We start from the raw sequence: 17,518 nt of genomic DNA on the forward strand, positions 1-17,518 counted from the left end.
GGTGTGAGCCCCCTGAGGAGGTGTGAGCCCCCTGAGGAGGTGTGAGCCCCCTGAGGAGGTGTGAGCCCCCTGAGGAGGTGTGAGCCCCCTGAGGAAGCTTATCAGAAGCAAGATGCTTCTTGGCAAGCTTGGGGGTGGGGGGTGGGAGTGGAGTTACATATGAAAGGCGAGAGCTCTCCAGTTTCCCACAAAGGGAGTCAGAAGCCAGGCAGAGAGGACAGTGTGTGCCAGCGGGGGATGGGACTGAGTCACAGAAGGTGAGACTGAGTCACAGAGCTTAAGGAAGGCAAGGGCAAATCTAATGGAGAGTTTTGTAAAAGGTCTCCAGCCAGCAGGAGTTGCCCCTCCGCGGGGATTCTAAATGGCAAACTGAGACCTGGTTAGAGTCAGTTCCTCTGTCTGTCCAGCAGCACATCCTTATCACTGTGCAAACACCTCCCTTGCCTGTGTGACTCAAGATGTCATTTCATGGAAACCATGTGGTCTGATCCCTTCCACGTGGTATGACTCTATCCTTGGAGAAATGACTTCCTGGACCCGGGGGGGGGGGGGGGAGGCTGCTGGTGAGATGGCTCAGCAGGTAAGAGCACTGACTGCTATTCCGAAGGTCCTGAGTTCAATTCCCAGCAACCACATGGTGACTCACAACCACCCATAATGAGATCTGACGCCCTCTTCTGGAGTGTCTGAAGACAGCTACAGTGTACTTACATATAATAAATAAATCTTTAAAAAAAAAAAAAAAAAGACTCATTTGGAAAAAGAAAATGGCTGTCCTCCGTAGGGGCTACCGAGAAGGCTGTTGGTAAAGTGAGGGACTGCTGTACAAGCCCAGGGACCTGAGTTCAATCCCCTGCACCTATGTAAAAAGCCAGTCACTGTGGTGCATGTCCCATCACTGGTGGGGCAGGGAGGAGGGTCCCTGAGGTTTGGCAGACATCCATTCTAGCCAATCAGGGAACACTAGGTTCAGTAAGAGACAAATACAGGGAGACGCTATTTTAAGTCCCTGATGGCAACCTCTGACCTCCACACTCACACACACACACACACACACACACACACACCACACTCACACGCATGTGCACCAACACACGCACAAACATGCACAAAAGAAAAAAAATCTCCGGAGGTGGGGAGCAAGGGTCCCCTTCCCTGAATGAAAAAAAATAAATAAAAAGGAAAAGGAAAGACCATGCATGGCTGCTCTTAGGGATGGCAGAGGAGAAGGTTTATTGTAGATAAAGGGAGAGCCCAGAGTGGACATGACCCTGAACTGGGGGCCATGTGGGAGAAGGACAGGGGGAGAACCAGGCACAGCAGCCAGGAGGTCCAAAGGCACAAAGAGTGTAGGTAACCAAAATGGTTAGGTTCTATAGGAAAGAGCTGCCCAGCCCCCCTGGGCTGGAGAGTTCAGGGTAGGGGGCTGGGTATGACAGCCAGGAGGGCCCTGAAACAGGTAGAGACCAAGGACTATCTGGAGAGCCTGGTGGCTAGCCCATTTAATATGGCACCTCAGCCATTCGTCCCAGATTTGAACCCTACCATTCCCTAAGCCACTGTTGGGGCCTGTACCCCAACTCCTTTCCTATTTTCTAGTACAGTGTCTCCTACAGGGATTTCTGGAGACCCACATTCCCCAGAGGGAGGATGGCAAGGATGAAACCCAGGTCCTGTAGCTCTAGGACCTGTCAACTTGGTCTCTGTGAGTGCTTCAGGCTTTAAGACTCACCCTGACCCCCATGAAAGGATGGAGACAGAGGTCAGGGAGAGAGCCTGCTTTTTAAGAACAAAGAATCATACCATTACAATCACAATCTGAGATGGGTGTCACCCTTGTACTGTCAGATTTGGGAAGGTGATCCATCCACATACTGGGCTGGGTAGGAGGCAGACGCTAGCTACGTAGCCCTCACTTTTAGGCCTTTGGTCCTGACAAAGAAAGGTCAGTGTTAGCGTCCTGGCTAAGGGGCCTAGAACTCGATGTTGCATATGGCCCCTGTGCTCATGGGCACATTGACGAGGCTGCAAGCTTTCTCCTGTGGCTCTGTCTGTTGTTCGATTCGGCAAAACTTGAAGACCTCGTCTTCATGGGGAAGCAGCACACCCCTTGGCCTCTTCCACTGACAACCTACAAGTGGGCGCCATGGTCTGATTATATTCTACTGACACAGACTGCAGAACAATGGTCCTCAGGGTTGCCAAGGGCATCTATTAGAGACCCTGGGCCCCGTGACCTAGGTGCCACAGAATAGCATGGCACTGTATCAGGTAATGAGAGGCTATCGGAGGACAGCGATGCCGGGTGGGTGCCCTGGACGGAAGAGAACGAAGCTGTAGAATTTGGAAGGGAGTCTCATCTCTAAACTTTCCGTAGCAGCCCCACATCCACCTGACTACCCAAGGTCACTTTCCCTTGCTCCAGAGCCACACCTAGTTCGGGTTAGGAGGACTTAGGCCTCGTGCTCCTCACCACCCCACACACGCCCCATGACTCAGGTGTCAGATGGCCTTGGACGACCCGTCAAGGACCACAGTCCCCGAAGCACGATCTTCTGGTGTCAGAGGCAGCGCCCGGATTTCACAGTAGGGTCACACCTCTTCAAATCACATGTTTCTCTAGGTAGTACATTACCCACAAGCACCTGCCTGCAAGGAAGGATGCCGTGCCTCCCCCTGCCTTTTTGACCCAAGCATTGGTCCCCAGAATCCTCTTCATCCAATTGGAGGTCCCCTAAGTACACCTCAAGCTTCAGTCTTTGTTCCTCCAAGAGCACTGACACCCCGAAACTGGAGAAGCCTCTTGCTTCACAGTCAGACGCAGCAATAACCGTCACCCCACGATGTTCTGGGAGGATCACATGCCAGAGAGACCTTAGCATTCCACAATGGCACTGTGTGCTCAAGGAGAAAACAAAACAAAACCGCACTTCTTTTTTATCTTATGGCTTTAGCAGAACTGAAGTTGGCGGGCTGAGTGGAAGCTCAGTGCCCCGCCCCTCCCCCAGAGGCTCGCATCCTGATCTCTGGCTCATATGCCTATATTGGGACACATGGCAAAGGTGAATCAAGGTTGTAGGTTTCAGGCACACTCAGAATCAGCTGACCTTTACGTTGGGAGATTAGCCCGGATTATCTCAGTGGGTCTGATGTTACTATCACAGGGCCTTTAGATTTCTTGGAAAAGAGTTGGAGAAAGCTCTGAAGACACACCGTTGGTTTGGGGATGAAAAGGGCACAGGACAAGGAACGTGGGTGCTTTTAGATGCTGGAAAAGGCAAGAAAGCAGTCTTCCCTTAACCGCCTCCCAAATCTCCAGAAGGGATACAGCCCTGCTGACAACTTAAGTTTAGCTGATCGAGACCCATTTCAAGCTTCTGACTTGGTGAACTACGGCAGAATGTGTGCTATGTTAACCCATGGTATCTATGGGAATGTTACCAGAGTCTCCAGGGACCACGTGTTGGAGCCACCACAGGTGGGCAGATCTTATGCCCAGGCAAACATGGAACCCAGGTCCTAGCAGAGACTTGTTGGGGCCATCATCTGGGCCTGAGTGGACTCCTTCTGAGTCCCTGCCTCCCACCCCAAGAACAAAACAGCAACAGCAACCCAATGCATAGGAGCTGAGAACGTGGCTCAGCCATAGGGACTTATCCAGCATGGCCAAGAGCATGGCCCAGGCCCTGAGTTTGATCCCCAGCCCAGCGTATGGATGGACCACTTCCCCCATCTTACAGATGAAGAAGCAAGGCCAATGGCTGCCTGGAGTCTCTAAGTGTGATGGAGCTGAGCCTGGAGCCCAGATTCCTTGGATGGCCACTTAGTATTACTTCCCCACCCAAGTCCTTTCAGTACTTACTGTGTCTAGCCTGGAATCTAAAGGCCACATACCATTCATTCAATACCTGTGTCAAGGGCTAGTATTTGGTAACTGCTTAGAACAGTGTGGTAACCAAGCCCTGGCTTCTGGAGACTGTCACCCACAACTGTGACAAGGGTTCTAACAAGCCCCTATCCTAGTATGGGGACGATCCCTAGAGAGAGGCAGTGGGTGATCTCTGGGTTACACCTGGAAAAATCAAGGTGCAAGAATGGGAGGGGGAGGGGACTCTGCAGCAGGGGAGCAAATGGAATGAGGATGCGGTGGGCAGAGGGAAATCCGAGGGTCTCTGATGTGGACCCCAAAAGTGTTCAGTTAGTGGGACTGGGGCAGAGAGAGGTGAGAGGTTAGAAAAAGACAGAGACAAGCGATGGTGACTCATCAGCTAAGGGACTGGTATGGAAATGGAGGGAAGGGGGTCTCGGTCAGCCTGAGTCCTGCTTACCTGAGCCATCTGGAATGGCCCTGACGAACGTGGGCAGCATCTTCACAGAGGCAGTGGGGTTGGTGTCCTTCCCCAGGCCTTTCTCCATCTCAGCCTGGAAGCGGGCCATGATGTCCACCAGGGTCTCATCCGAGAGCCGCATGTGATACAGGAACCTGTCCACCTGGAAGAGATGCCGGCTTGGCTAGGCTTGGCTAGGCTTGGCTAGGCTTGGCTAGGCTTGGCTAGGCTTGGCTGCCGCTGCAGGTGCTTCCCTCCCTCCCAGCTGAGGCTGTGAACTCCCAGTTCTACGGAGGAGCTGCACTCCTGAATCTGGGGACAGCTTTGTTCTATGTGCTCCTGAGGTTCCTAACCAGCGCATCACCAGCAGGGAGGTGGGGGAACAGAATGGGAGATGGAGATAGGTTGATTCCTCTGAAGGGCAAACTGAAGAAGTAGTTCTCCCACAACCCCAGTTTCAGTCGGGGTGTGGGCGTGTGCTTCAGTGTCTAATCTCCAATTCCCGGCCCTCACCTGGCACCTCAAAGCTCAGGTACCTCCACTTTCCTCTGTCTGCTTTTGTTTCGCTTTTTTGCTGTTGTTTGAGACTGCTTCGCACTTCACAGTAAACCAGGGTAGCCCACAACTTGCTAAGCTGCCCTGGTGGACCTCAAACTAGTGATGCTCCTGCCTCTGTCTCCTGGGCGGGATTGCAGGTTTGTGTTGCCGTGCCTGGCTTACTGTAGAAGCTTTCTTCCATCCAACCAATGTATCCAAGAACATTGCCCTTGGCTTACTGGCTGCTAGGAAGCTTAGCAGGAAATTTGATTTCCAATTACAACCCTTGTCTAAATCTCTAAGACGGTTTAAAGAGGTAGTGCCGTTATCCTAAGTCAGATGTTTTGTTCTGCTTTTTGAGACAGAGACTCACTAACTGAGTCTAATTTTTAAAGCCACACAAAGCCTGGCCTGGTGACCCATTTCTGTGATTCTAGCACATGCGTGGTAGAGGTAGGAGAATCAGGGGCTCAAGCTCATCCTTGGCTACAGAGGGAGGTCTTCGGCTAGGCCTCAGAGGACAGAAGGACTCAATCAAAAATCCCAAGATGGTGAAGTGGCCCCTGACTCTGGGGACTAGAAGGGGGGTGGGGACAGAGAGAGGCCAGAAAACTATCAGAGGCCCACCAACAAAGAGGACAATTGAGCTTTCAGCGTATTTGAGAAGATCCGATGTAACCAGGTCATGCTTCGTTAGGCCTTCTGGCTCGGCAGCTGATGACTAATTGGTTGGCACAAACTTGCACATATGGAGAAAACTGGATAGAAAGGGCATGACCCAAATAATTGGGGCAGAGGAAGGATGGAATGTGCTATGTGGGAACTCAGCTTGATCCTTTTACTATCCTGTCAAAGACCCCAGACAGAGCCTAAACCCACTGCTCAGCCTAAGCATAAAGAACTTTTCCAGACACCCACAGACTGTGTTGGGGCGCAGGGCATCACAGGTAAGCTGCTAACTAATGATCAGTTAGCGTCTGCTAACTAATGATCAGTTAGCCTTGAGTTGCTCTTTTGGTGAGCACTAGTCAGGGAAGAATGTCAGCTTGGGGGCTGGGGGGAGGTTGTTTCGTTCTTTGTATCTTCCTAAAGATACAAAGTAGTTAGGAGGGGCCTGAGACCTGCTGGGAGAGAAACGGAAAAGCACCATTTTCAGTCCAGACAGGTAATTTGAGGCTTATGTGAACAGGACACACACAAGGGCGTGAGTGGCAGGGGCCCAAACCCTCTTCCTTAGAGTCCTCCAACCAAACGGGAAAAGAAGACCTGGCAAGCTTTCGAGGGACAGATGATAAGCCTTGAAGCTCAAGGCTGCTCAGTTATAGACGGAAGGAGCCTGAGGGGACCTGAAGGATCACTCAGTCCAAAGGTCTCACTCATACTAGGAGTAGAGTCATAAAACAGCTTCCACACTTTGACCTCCTGATTTCACTTCTGACATTTTATTCTCAGAAAATTATCCCAAGTAGGGAGAATAATAAATACAGGCCACTGTTTGTTGTAGCAATTTTTTTCCCCATTGAGGGAATTCGATTTGTATGGGTTAAATCAGGAAGCAATTTCAGGGGAGGACCTGAATATTACTGTTTTGATATTGTAATATTTTAGTGGTTGGAAAGAGTGTTTTGAACGTTCCCTAATAACCAACAAGAGGGGAAACTGGGATGCCACAGGACACGCGTACTTGGTGTGCTCTGAGGAAAACATTGAAAGTTAACCACGGAGATGATGGAGACCTATGTACAGAGGCAATCAGAGCTGATGCAGAGTGCGTGCCAACCTAACTGTAAAAGCACACCGGGAGCAGAGCTCAAGGCTGCCAACAGAGCACACATGAGGGCTTGGGACTGGAGGGAAATTAAGGTGCGTTCAAGTAACCATCTCCATAATTTTGCAATGTTGACATACTAAACTGTGAACACACACACACACACACACACACGCACACACACACACTGAAAGCCCAATCTGCCTTCTTCTTATGAATGAACCATCTCTGAGAGTCAATGACCAGGTCCAACCCGGCATTATCAATAGGTCAAATACATCAATATATTGAACAGGAAACGGATGTCAGACAGTGGCCTTCTTTTTTTCTTCCTGTCATTCTGAGATTTCCAAACACAGTGCAAGGGTCTAATGAGTAATCTTTGAAGGCAAGCATGTCCCAGGACCTTGACAACTCCAGGGGCAGGGCGTGTGCAAACCCTCAGACAGGAACAACTGAATTACCGCTCAGACAATACACTTTGCTTTTAGACAAGCTGTTTTGGGCCTGTGGAGGAATGTCCTCCAAGCTGTGACTCAGACTGGCTACAAACCAGTCTACTCACAAGCCCAAGGGACCTGCTGGGCCCTTGATTAGGGTGGCTTCTGGGGACTCCTGACTTCGTGCTTTCAGTGAGGGGAGGAACTCAACCCAGGTATTGACTAAGGCTGGTCCTTCTTCCAGAGGCTCTGGATGCCTTGCTTGGAGCTGTTCCTGGGTTGGTGGACAAACATGCTCCAGCCTTACCCCAGGCTAGAACAAAAGGTCAGCCACTATATGGAGTCAGGGGGATGAAGTGACTGCAAACTCAAGGTTTCAGTTTCAAAGATTCCCCTTAGGGCTGGCCTCTCCGCCCAGATGGTAGAAACAGCAATGAGTTCTGAAACAGGGCTGCAAAGGGCTTTACGCCCCTCAAGCAGTCAGCAGAGGGGGTTCTGGGAATCTAATCCAACAAATGACAGAATGAAAAGCTGTTAAAGCAGATGGGTTTCTACTCTCCGGCTTGCGCTGGTTCTCACGGACTACAGACCGGGGGAGTTTACCCACTAGCACAGAAGGGGCTACAAGGGGGCCATACTTCCTCTTTTGAATTTGGAAAAGCATTTAGAAGGCTAGAGGAGGCATCTAGAGGAGGCATCTGCCAGTGTACTGTTAGTGCCCCAGTGAGTCTGGTTGCCGGGAGGACTCCTGTTCTCAATGGAGATGCTACCTGCCTCCTCCCTGCAGCTGTCAGCAGCCAGTGTGACCAGGGACACAGGCTGGGCTCCTTTTAGCTGCCAGGAGATAATCCTGGTCTCATCAGTCAACTATCGCCCATCCTGATTTTGTAACTGTGGCAAAGTGGCCAAAAAACTCTGACTTATTAGTAGGACAATAGGACATGCTAAAAATTACAACTGTGTTAAAATTTACATGCCAGTCATGCCTAATGGGTTATAATTCCAGGCACTTGGGAGACGGAGGTTGTAGTCTCAGACCAGTGTGGGCCGTATAAGACCCTGTGTCAAAATCATAAAATAAACCCCAGGTTTCTCTTGGTGCCTTTATTTTCTTGTGATTTCAAACACGTGAATAATCGGATGCACTTTTTAAAGTTCTAATTCTTTATAAACGACTCACCTTTGTCATGGCCTCGTCCCTAAATGGCCCTGAATTGGGCACAAAGTTCCTAGAACTTTTTGAAGACTTCCAATATCCCATATTTGCCAAGAGGCTCTGACTGAAAGGGATGGGGGACAGTAAGCAATGTGGGACACTCGCTACCTCTTCCTCCCTGATACGTTCACTGGTATTGGCTCCCCATATCTTTTCCAATAAATTTTCTTAAATACTTTTTCCTTTCCTGCTGGGGCTTAAACCCAGGACCTCATAGAAGCTAGGCAAGCACTCTAGCGCTGCTCCCCAACCCTTGCCCAGTGCCTTAATCCCTTTTGCTGTTTAGAGTCTGTTGGGTCTGTCAGTGTAGACTGGGCCAGACACCTCAGCTTCAGAGTCCTTACCTTCTTGATCTGGTCCTCCTTCAGCTTGGTGAAGTAAAACGCCACCAAGTGTACTGCAAACATGTTCCCAAGTGTGGTTATTCCCAAGATGGGCCGAGGCTTCCCTACACTGTCTGCGGAGTGCTGCACGCCTCTAGTCCGGGCGGGGAGGTGGGTGCTTGGGCTAAATACTTCCAGCTGCTCGGTTCAATGATTAAACTTCGCCCGTCTTTGGTCCCTCCCTCTGCCACACACTCGATTGTCTAACAGGAGGCTCTGGTGGGAGCTGAAGGCAAGCGGGGTGTGTGTGTGTGTGTGTGTGTGTGTGTGTGTGTGTGGCTGGGAATTGATGGCTCACTTGGCTATTTGAGAACTGAGCATCGCAGAAATCTTGTTGCTAAGTGACACGCTCCAGCCTGTGCTCTAAGACCACTCAGCTAAAGAAAAGCTTGTGAGAAGTTGGGGGTGGAGGAGCAAAACAAAGCCAATTTATGAACTAAATCCCAGTTCCAGGATTCCTCTTCTCAGTGAGGCCACAGGACTATAGCCTCCTGGTACCCTAGGCAACATCTTTTCTTTTGTTTTTTAGTTCGTTTGTTTCTAGAGATAGGGTTTCTCTGTGTAGCCCTGGCTGCTCTGGCTGTAGACCAGGCTGGCCTCAAACTCAGAGATCTACCTGCCTCTGCCTCCCTAGTACTGGGATTAAAGCTGTGTGCCACTGCTGCCCAGCTTCTGAGGCACCATCTTAACTAAGGCTGAGCAGTGTCCTGGTCCTGCAGATTCAAAAAAAAAAAAAAAGCTGAGACAATCCTTCTACTGTGGCAGATAAGCTAATGAGAAGCAATCAATACTCCACAGTGGTAAGCCAGACAGCCTTTATTTCAGAGTAGCTTGGGGCTGGTGTGTGTGTGTGTGTGTGTGTGTGTGTGTGTGTGTGTGTGTGTGTGTTGGGGGTGTGGGGGTATTAAGAATGGGAGCCACCAGGCCCTGCTGGAAGTGCTGTGCAGGAAGGATGTATTACATTGAGACACCTGGTTTTTTGCCATCTGCCCTCACCATGTGTGGTATGAGAAGGATCTGTCATGTGGGGACAAAACCCTTTGCAGTCCTCTCAGCCACTGGCTGGTTAGTGAATTCAGTGAGGCTAGCATTAGCAGCTGCTGCCATGGATGGGGACTTTATTCATCCCATCTTATAGATCAGGAAGCTGGCCCTGAAGTGCTTAGTGACTTCCTCGACATCATGGTTGTGAATGCTTCAGCCAGGAAGCAACCCCAGAAATGTGATTCCAGAGCCCAGCTCATGGCCAGTACTCAAGGCCAACTCTCCAACGTGCCTTCTTCTACCCAGTGCTCATCTGGTAACTACTAAGACTCTGTGAGGTTGAAGTTTCAGCAAAGCTGAACCAGGTGCCCTTTGAATAAGATGTGTCACTCTGGTCAGCTTACAGCCTTCGCTCTGTCTGCCCTTCTGCACATTGCTGCAATGACAGCAATGACTGACCACTGCCTGGTCGGGGCCTTTCACAGCTGCCTCTTCACAACGCACCGGAAGTCTGCCTTAGGCCGGTCTTCATGAAATGATTACATCCTTTCCCCAGACTGACGTAACAGCCTCCGGATGGGGAACCTCGACCCTTTCCATCTGTTTACCCCCAGACTCTGACTTTTATCTCCCTTGCTTATCGCACAAGCAAACAAACGGTTAACCTTCAGTTCCAGAAATGCGGAACTGCTGGTACTCAGGAATGGTCCCTGACGACAGCCTGGGCAGCCTGCCTGTCCAAGAACCACAGTTACCTCTAAAAGGCCACCACCAGGCTGGGATATGAGGTTATGACAAGGAGTGGGCGGAAGGAAAGCAACCGTCATCAAAGACTTCTCCAGTCTCCAGTAGCCTGGGAGGGAGGCAGGCAGGCAGGCAAAGGACAGCAAAGGCTGTTCTTGTTATAGGGAGTACTGTGTGTTGTCTAAGCACAGGAGAGCATTTCCCCTTCAGGTGAGTTAGCTAAGTAACCTGAGGCTTAATGACTATTAAAGGTCATGTCATCTGGACAGACCATTTTATAGTAGCTAGCCCAGAATGTCAGGGTGTGAAGTCATGGACTTTGCTTAAGGACACATTGAGTTACTACCACTGTTGAATTAGGTAATATGGATTGCCCACTTAACCTAGGATCTCAACCAACACAGGAAGAGCAGATATTCATATTCTTTCTCTCTCTCTCTCTCTCTCTCTCTCTCTCTCTCTCTCTCTCTCTCTCCACACACACACACACACACACACCTTCCACAGGATTCTGCTTTAATCCATTAAGGCCTCAGCTAAGCCCAAAGCAACATCTGCTCTCCTTTAGGTACTGAGCCTGGCAGGGAGCCAGGCAGGAGGTCCAGACAGCCCACTAAACCTCCCTATTTACTTAGAACGCATGAGGAGCTTATGAGGTACTTTGCTGTGTTTAATTCCCACAGCAATGACCACACTCTCCACTTGATAGACGGAGGGGCAGAGCCCCAGAGCCCCACTGGTATTTGGTGGATCATAAATTCCAACATAGGCAGCCTGGCACCAGAGCACAGGAAAAATCTATGGATTTGTCTGGAAATGCAGCCCCAGCCCCAGAGAGCAGTGGAAAGCGCACAGACCCCAGGTTCTCCCATTGGCTCTCCCTTCCCTCAAGGGGAAAGGCTAAGATCACATATTCACCACCACCCTGCTGGTCATCCTGACAATGAGCACATACACAGGACAGTGGACTTCTCTGGGCACACTAAAATCATCACTTATTGAACTCTTCCCAAGGTAGAAACTCCTCCTAAAATTCCTAATCTCCTCCCATCTGGTCCCCGAGGAAGAGAAAATGAGTGTAGCCTTTTTCATCCATTCAGTAAAACGTAACCATAAACCATGAGAAGGTACCTGTTTCACTTGCAGGATTACGGGCAGTTAGGAATGCTGTCAGAATGCTGCTACTTGGCTGGGTTGGGTGGTGCATGACTTTAGTCCTAGCACTCAAAAAGCCGAGGCAGGTGGCTATCTTTGGGTTGAGGCCAGACTGGTCCATACAGCCAGTTCCAGCCAGCCAGGGCTACAGAGACAGTCTTACAAAACAACAACAACAACAACAACAACAACAAAATTCCTGCTACTGTGTTTGCACAGGAGTATGAGACAGGCCACCAGGACAGTGACTACTGTGTCTTCAGAGGGGTGGCACAAGTGAAGCCAATGTCCAGCAGCCTTCTAAAGACTTGCCACCCAGCACAGTCTAGAGACTTGCTGCTCACCTAAAAGACAAGGAATGCTTAGGAAGAAGTTAATGCATGGCTCTTTTCAAATCACAGCTCAACTGCTGCAAAACAGATGACAAAGAGACAAGCCACACGAGGAAATGCAATTCGTAGGGCAGAAGACAACCAATTGAGATTTAAGCAAATGACATCTCTGCTTAGCCTTGACAGAAACCCAAGAGCACAGAGCTGGAGAAGAGACTCAGGGCTGACAGTACTGTGCTCTTCCAGAGGACCCGGGTTCAATTCCCAGCATCCACAAACTAGGGCAGCTCACAAACTAGTTCCAGGAAGTCCCGGGAATTCTGATGCCCTCTTCTGGACTCTGAGGGCAGCAGGCATGTACATACATGATACAAAGACAAATGTGCAAGCAGAATATCCATACACATAAAATAAACAAGTAGAATTTTAAAAATTAAAATTAAAAACTCAGGAGGACAGAAATGAAACCATGATGGAGAAAAAACTTTAACATAAGTTTGGAGCATGTTGGTACACACCTCTAATGCCAATAGTCAGGAGGCAGAATTCTGACTGAGGCCACACTGGCCTCCGTAAGGAGTTTCAGGACAGCCAGGGCTATATTGAAAGACTTGGTAGATAGGTAGACTGATAGACAGACGGTTTAGGGTCACAGTTGGCAAGGGCTTCCATACACCAGGTTCCCCAATGAAGTTGGCAAGAAGGCCCTGCAACAGCTTAGGAAGCAGGTAGAGGAAGAGATTTTCAAACAGAAGGAAAAGAGGAGCAGAAGCCAAGGCTGTAAGCCTAACACCCAGGAGCCAGAGGCAGGCAGATCTCTGAGTTAGAGGCCAGCCTAGTCTACAGAATCAAAAGTAAAACCTACCTCAAAACCAAACCAAATAATCAACCAAACAAAACAAACAAAAAACCCTAACCAAACAAGAGGAATAGAAGAAAATCCAGGACTGAATCCCAAGGCCACAGGCCCCCCAGCCACAGAACTGAAATCTGGCAAAGGATTAAAATGAAATACCCACGTGGGAATTACAAGCCCACTAACAAGACCAAGTTGCTCTCATGGTGACAGTTTAAGCTGAGATGGACCCAGGGCCACTCCAATCAGTTTCTGTTTGTGTGGCTTGGTATCCAACACTTCCAGAGTCTTCTGCTAACCCACGGACCCTCCTGTCCCTGAGAAGGAAAAGGGGCAAAGGACCGATCACTGTTCAAGAGCCTCCCTCAGATAAGCACTCAAGCAGCTGTTCCCTGACAGTCCCCGACCTGCAGTCCATCAGAGACTCGAGCAATTGAACTTGTCATTTATAAAAACCTGTCTGGCTCAGTTCATGGGAATTTTGTGAGACCATATGAAAGGAATGACTGCACACGATGTCACAAAGGAAAGCTAACCCTAGAGACTGGAGCTGTCCAGAGACACATCTCTTAGGCACTTCATTCCTTTACCCACAGGCAGGGAGAACAGGCTTGCCATTTAGCCTTTGTGCCCCTGAAGACGAAGTCTGAGATGAACACTGCCATCTCAGGTAAATGAAACGCCACCCGACTCAGAACCCCCTAAGTAAGCGGAGAGACACAACTACCACAGCACATCTGGTTGCTCCCCAAGTCTCTACTCTAGGGTCAGAGCCACCCCAGCACATGCTCAGGAAACTGGGTTAATTCTCAGAATGACCTGAGAGTCCAGTCTCATCCAGAATGGCCCAAACCTTCAGGCTCGGTTAGGAAGTACTTGGGGTGGGTAGGTTGGGACTCAACAAGCTTCTGACGACTCGGAGTGAGCCTGCTCACTCCTTCACAGCACAGGCTGAAAAAGGCAGAACCATGGCTGTCCGACTCCTAAGCTGATGCTTACACTTCTCTTAACCACACTTTAACCAGGGCAAATGGAGCCCACTATGCAACAGACTGGCCTTCAGACATGGGTGACCTAACAGCACCCCTTCCTGTGGTCTCACTGCCCCTTGGTACCCCTTCCTGGAGCTGACTTTGCCATCACCCATTTCAACACAGAAGCTCCCACTCTAGGTCACACACTGTGGTTTCAGCAGTGCACTAGCGACAAGCGTCCTTGCTCCATTCAGTCGTCCTCCATCTTGTTTAGTGTGTATTTCCAGTTTCTAGAACAATCTCTGGTAGTGGGTGTAATAGACAGCAGCGTGTGCCAAAAAATTCTATCCGTGACATCTTCAACAGGCTAACAATTCCCCAAACAACTGATGCTAGGCCATGCGGAATTTCAAACGGCAGTGATCTTGGGCTACTCTACAAAAGGCCATTTCAAAAACGAGTAAAACCTCAAAGACACTCTATTTTAAAGGCTGCAATAAGTAATTTAAGTAGCTTTAGGAATTCACTTTTTTATGTAATTAAAAAACAAACAAACAAACAAACAAAATAAAAAACCAGATAGTGCAAGTTGGCCACAATCCTGCCTCAGGCAGCGAATGCCGTGTGCATAAGGATTTAAAATTGATTTTTATTTGCAAAATTAAAAAAACCTAATCGGAGTCGGGGTCCTTCTTCTTTCTCCGTGTCCCCACTTTCTCTCTGCTGGGTTCTGGCTGTTGTGTCAGCCACTCTCTCTGGAGCTGCCTGAGCATATCTGCAGTGAGGAGTCCTTGCTGCACCAGCCTAGAGGCAAGGGGCAGCTCCTTGTCACTGGGGCCGAGTGGCTCTGTGGCCGTATTCCCTGCGCTTTTGGTGCCACGTGTCCTTCTTGCTGGGCTCTTGGAGGCTCCTGACAACCGTGACTGGTCCCCTAATGGTAAGCTCTCCAGATTCAAAAGCTTGCGTGACTCAGAGATTTTAATCAGCTTGGTGATGTTATGCACGCCTTCTTGGATAATGACATCCAGTTCTTTCTGGAGACTTCGAACAAGGCTGGAGTCTGGAAACATATCAATAAATCGGTAGCTAGGAAAAGAAAAAGAGCATTAGAGCAACAGCTGAGCCACCTCTAACAACCTTCCTACATTCTGACTAGGTTCCTTTTCTATCAACAGTGCCTTTGTGCAGCCTTTCTCTCTGCCCACGTGCCCGAGGTGGTGTCTGACCCCACCTGACAGGATTCTAATATGCTCCATTGCAGAGACTGCTTCTCAAACATTAATGCACAGGGTGACAGGCTGGAAACCCTGTGAAAAATGCGGGATCTGAGCTGGAGAGATGGCTCAGAAGATAAAGGTGACTGCGTCACAGCCCTGCTATCCTGAGTGAGAGCCACAGGGCCCACAGAAATCATGGAAGTAAACAACCAACTCCACAAAGTTGGCCTCCATTGAAACATAATGTACCCTGGCATATGCAGTCCCATCTACCCACACCATACAAAAACATACATACACACACACACACACAATGATAATTTTGTTTAATACAGAATTTACGTCTAAGTGGAGCTGAAGTTCTTTTCTTCTGAACAGCTAGCTCTCAAGGGCTACCAAAGCCTTTGGATTGTGGGCTACTCTTCCATTAGCCGGGGTTAATGCCCTCATTATCTTACAGACTCCAGAAGTCTTTTCAGGAATGAGTATAAGCAAACTCAAGCACCTTTATGGAAAATATAATACAGACTATTCATTAAATAAACTTTCTACCTTGAAGGCGCAGAAGCCCACTCACACAACCTTTAATTTGCCCCGAGTTAGGAAATTAAGAGCATAGAAAGGAAAAGGGTTGGTACCTTAGCCACAGGTAAAGATCAAAGACATCATGGACAGCTTCAAGATCCATGAGGTCTTTAATATTCTTTGGCGGAAGCAGAGGCCACCTGATGTACCGGCGTAACCATGCAAAGGTCAGGGGCTCGTTCCTGCTGTACTGCCTGGCAAACTGAGAGGAGGAAGAAAGTTTGGTAAAATAAACAGAATCTCTTAGGTCTATAATTAGGAAGAAAAAGAAAGTGTAACTTGTAAACTGTGGTTGTTTCAAAAGACAAGCTGGTTTCATTGCTACTTAACGCATTCCTACTACATTTGAAAAGACATTTAATAGGAGGCTGGAGAGTGGTTAAGAACACTGGCTGCTCTTCCAGAGGTCCCGAGTTCAATTCTCAGCAACCACATGGTGGCTCACAACCATCTGTAATGGGATCCCAGGCCCTCTTCTGGTGAACCTGAAGACAGCTACAGTGTACTCATATACATAAAATAAATAAATAATTCCTCTAAAAAATTTAATATTTTATGAATTCCTGACTCTCTTGTTTCTGCCTTCTGAGCGCTGGGATTATGTCACCATGTTGAGCTTAAAATGTTTGTTTAAAATTAAACTGGGAGGTCTGGAGAGATGGCTCAGCAGTTAAGAGCACTGACTGCTTTTCTGAAGGTCGTGAGTTCAAATCCCAGCAACCACATGATGGCTCACAACCATCCGTAATGAGATCTGATGCCCTCTTCTGGTGCATCTGAAGACAGCTACAGTGTACTTACATATAATAAATAAATAAATCTTTTTTAAAAAATTAAATTAAATTAAACTGGGAGCCAGGTGTGGTGGCGTCCGGCTCCCAGCACTTGGGAGGCAGAGGCAGGAAAATTTCTGAGTTTGCTATACAGAGAAACTCTGTCTCGAAAAACCAACCAGACAAACAAACAAAATTAAACTGGGGCCATCAATACTGACTTCTCAGGTAAAGGCATTTAAGTCTGATAACCCGAGAATCCAACTGATTTCACAAAACCACTGTCCCAAGTGGTACGAGAGGCCATCAGCAAGACTGAGCTCCTTACAGTTCAGGACAGATGAGACGCCCGAATGAGACATTCTCTAGACTTCACGTTCAAGGCTGTCGATAGAAGACCTAAGCAGCTGCTGACTTGCACTCTTCCCAGGTCCTCCCTTCTGGCAGAGGCTCCTGCTTCAGTTTTGCCCAAGGAATGGCATAAACAGGATCAAGGCCACAAGAACCAGCTGCAGCCATGTGAGCATGCAGTAGCTAAAGACTGCCCCACAACCCCCACCCTCATCGTGGCTCTCCCACTGATAACATACTTGCAGAGAAATACCTAAACACAGACCTCTTAAGACACGATGTTAAGGGGAAAGGAAGATAGTTCCAGAATAATTCATTTAGCATTTATACAAAAACACCCACAAAACAAAACTGAATTCCTCAGGTTCATGAATGCAGGCAGATGCCATGTGACACAAACTCTAACAGGTTGTCAGACTATAATTAATCTATCTGTGATGTGTTTATTTGGCACAAGTATTTGTGTATTATTTATATAATTTTACAATAACTTAAAAGGTAAATTCAGTAACGAATTTAATTCAAATAGAGTTGATACACAGAATACTAGGATCCACGGTTGAAATGGCAAGAAGTCCAGAGAAGAAGCCTGAGTTTAACAGCATGAGGCGAGCAGCCCAGCATGGAGCTCCGGCATGAAAGGGCCCCGTACAGTTCAGCTCTGCTGCCCTTGCTCCTAGAATCCCATGCTTTCTCAAGTCACACCACAGCCCAAATGGCTGAGAAGGAAAAGAGGTACAGCCCTTACATTAAGGACTGAGTACTGTACCACTGTACTGGCTAGTTTTGTGTCAACTTGACACAACTGGAGTTATCACAGAGAAAGGAGCTTCAGTTGGGGAAATGCCTCCATGAGATCCAGCTGTAAGGCATTT

General features: G+C 48.7%; 2 protein-coding genes across 3 annotated transcripts in view; both read right to left on the reverse strand.

Annotated features, from left to right (window-relative positions):
* Positions 1 to 8,784, reverse strand: part of Hkdc1 (hexokinase domain containing 1) — a 37,777-nt gene extending 28,993 nt beyond the window's left edge. Inside the window, exons 1-2 of one of the 2 annotated variants that reach the window (XM_021205082.1) lie at positions 8,634 to 8,784; positions 4,329 to 4,491 (exon numbers count right to left, since the gene is read on the reverse strand). In XM_021205082.1, coding sequence (XP_021060741.1) covers positions 4,329 to 4,491; positions 8,634 to 8,696 — 226 coding nt within the window. In that variant the 5' untranslated portion in view covers positions 8,697 to 8,784. The remainder of the gene's footprint in view (positions 1 to 4,328; positions 4,492 to 8,633) is intronic. The other variant, XM_021205083.1, reaches the window with a different exon arrangement.
* A 5,513-nt stretch (positions 8,785 to 14,297) lies between these two features.
* Supv3l1 (Suv3 like RNA helicase) overlaps positions 14,298 to 17,518 on the reverse strand; it is a 20,607-nt gene continuing 17,386 nt past the window's right edge. The window contains exons 13-14 of the mRNA XM_029542383.1: positions 15,573 to 15,828; positions 14,298 to 14,803 (exon numbers count right to left, since the gene is read on the reverse strand). Of these exons, the coding sequence (XP_029398243.1) occupies positions 14,389 to 14,803; positions 15,573 to 15,828 (671 nt within the window). The 3' untranslated portion in view covers positions 14,298 to 14,388. The remainder of the gene's footprint in view (positions 14,804 to 15,572; positions 15,829 to 17,518) is intronic.

Source organism: Mus pahari, chromosome 9, assembly GCF_900095145.1.
Source record: "Mus pahari chromosome 9, PAHARI_EIJ_v1.1, whole genome shotgun sequence".
Lineage (NCBI taxonomy): Eukaryota > Metazoa > Chordata > Mammalia > Rodentia > Muridae > Mus > Mus pahari.